Source organism: Octopus bimaculoides, chromosome 4 (assembly GCF_001194135.2).
Source record: "Octopus bimaculoides isolate UCB-OBI-ISO-001 chromosome 4, ASM119413v2, whole genome shotgun sequence".
Taxonomy (NCBI): Eukaryota; Metazoa; Mollusca; class Cephalopoda; order Octopoda; family Octopodidae; genus Octopus; species Octopus bimaculoides.
In genome coordinates this window covers 39,055,629-39,056,376 of record NC_068984.1, presented here as the reverse complement: position 1 = coordinate 39,056,376, position 748 = coordinate 39,055,629, and the positions used below count along the sequence as shown (strand labels likewise).

Here is a 748-nt window from a genome sequence, read left to right as displayed (position 1 = left end):
ATCTCGCCTGCTTATTGGTGCATTGTCGTCTCCTGCCGGTCAGTCGCGGATTTACTTATATATTGACTTGCATCGACAGTTTCTCCAGATGGCCAGAAGCCATCCCCCTCGTGAACATTTCCGTGGAAACAGTCACCAGAGCACTCGTCTCTGGGTGGATATCTTGCTTCGGAGTACCCTCTAGAATTACTACCGATCGTGTCTGTTCCGTGAGCTTTCGAGATTGCTCGGAGTTCATCACATCCACACCACCAGTTACCATCCCACCGCGAATGGAATGGTGGAAAGATTCCACCGACAGCCTAAAGCCGCTGTTCGCACGGCTCCTGACCCTCATCGTTGGTCCGAGTTTCTCCCCATTGTTCTGCTAGGGTGCCGCTCAGCTGTCATGGAGGACTTAGGCTACACCTCTGCTGAGCTCCTGTATGGCACCACCTTAGCATTTCTTGGACAAATATTGGCGCGCGTCGACTTACCGAATGCGGACCCCACATCTTACGTCACGCGACTCAGGTCATTCTTTGCTGACCTGCTACCGATGCTTCCTCGTAACCAGTCTATTTCCTCTGCAGTACCTCTAGATATTTCTACCTGGACTCACGTCTTTGTAAGAAATGACGCTGTCAAGGGACCGCTCACACCTCCCTACACTGGACCCTATCGCGTTCTGTGGACATTCACAGAAAAAAAAGAGACTGTCTCTATCGACAGAGTTTAAAAAAACCCTTTTCCGAAACATTTTTGTCAC

The 748-nt window shown here is 50.4% G+C and overlaps 1 protein-coding gene across 1 annotated transcript; it reads left to right on the top strand.

The window, feature by feature from the left end:
- Positions 1 to 277: 277 nt before the first annotated feature.
- Positions 278 to 718, top strand: LOC106881145 (uncharacterized). Its single transcript, XM_014931423.1, has one exon. The coding sequence runs from the start codon at positions 278 to 280 to the stop codon at positions 716 to 718; it is 441 nt and encodes a 146-aa protein (XP_014786909.1).
- Positions 719 to 748: the final 30 nt, after the last annotated feature.

Bases quoted from the DNA above. Each gene is read 5' to 3' on its own strand.
- LOC106881145 (XM_014931423.1), top strand. From the start codon at position 278: ATGGTGGAAAGATTCCACCGACAGCCTAAAGCCGCTGTTCGCACGGCT.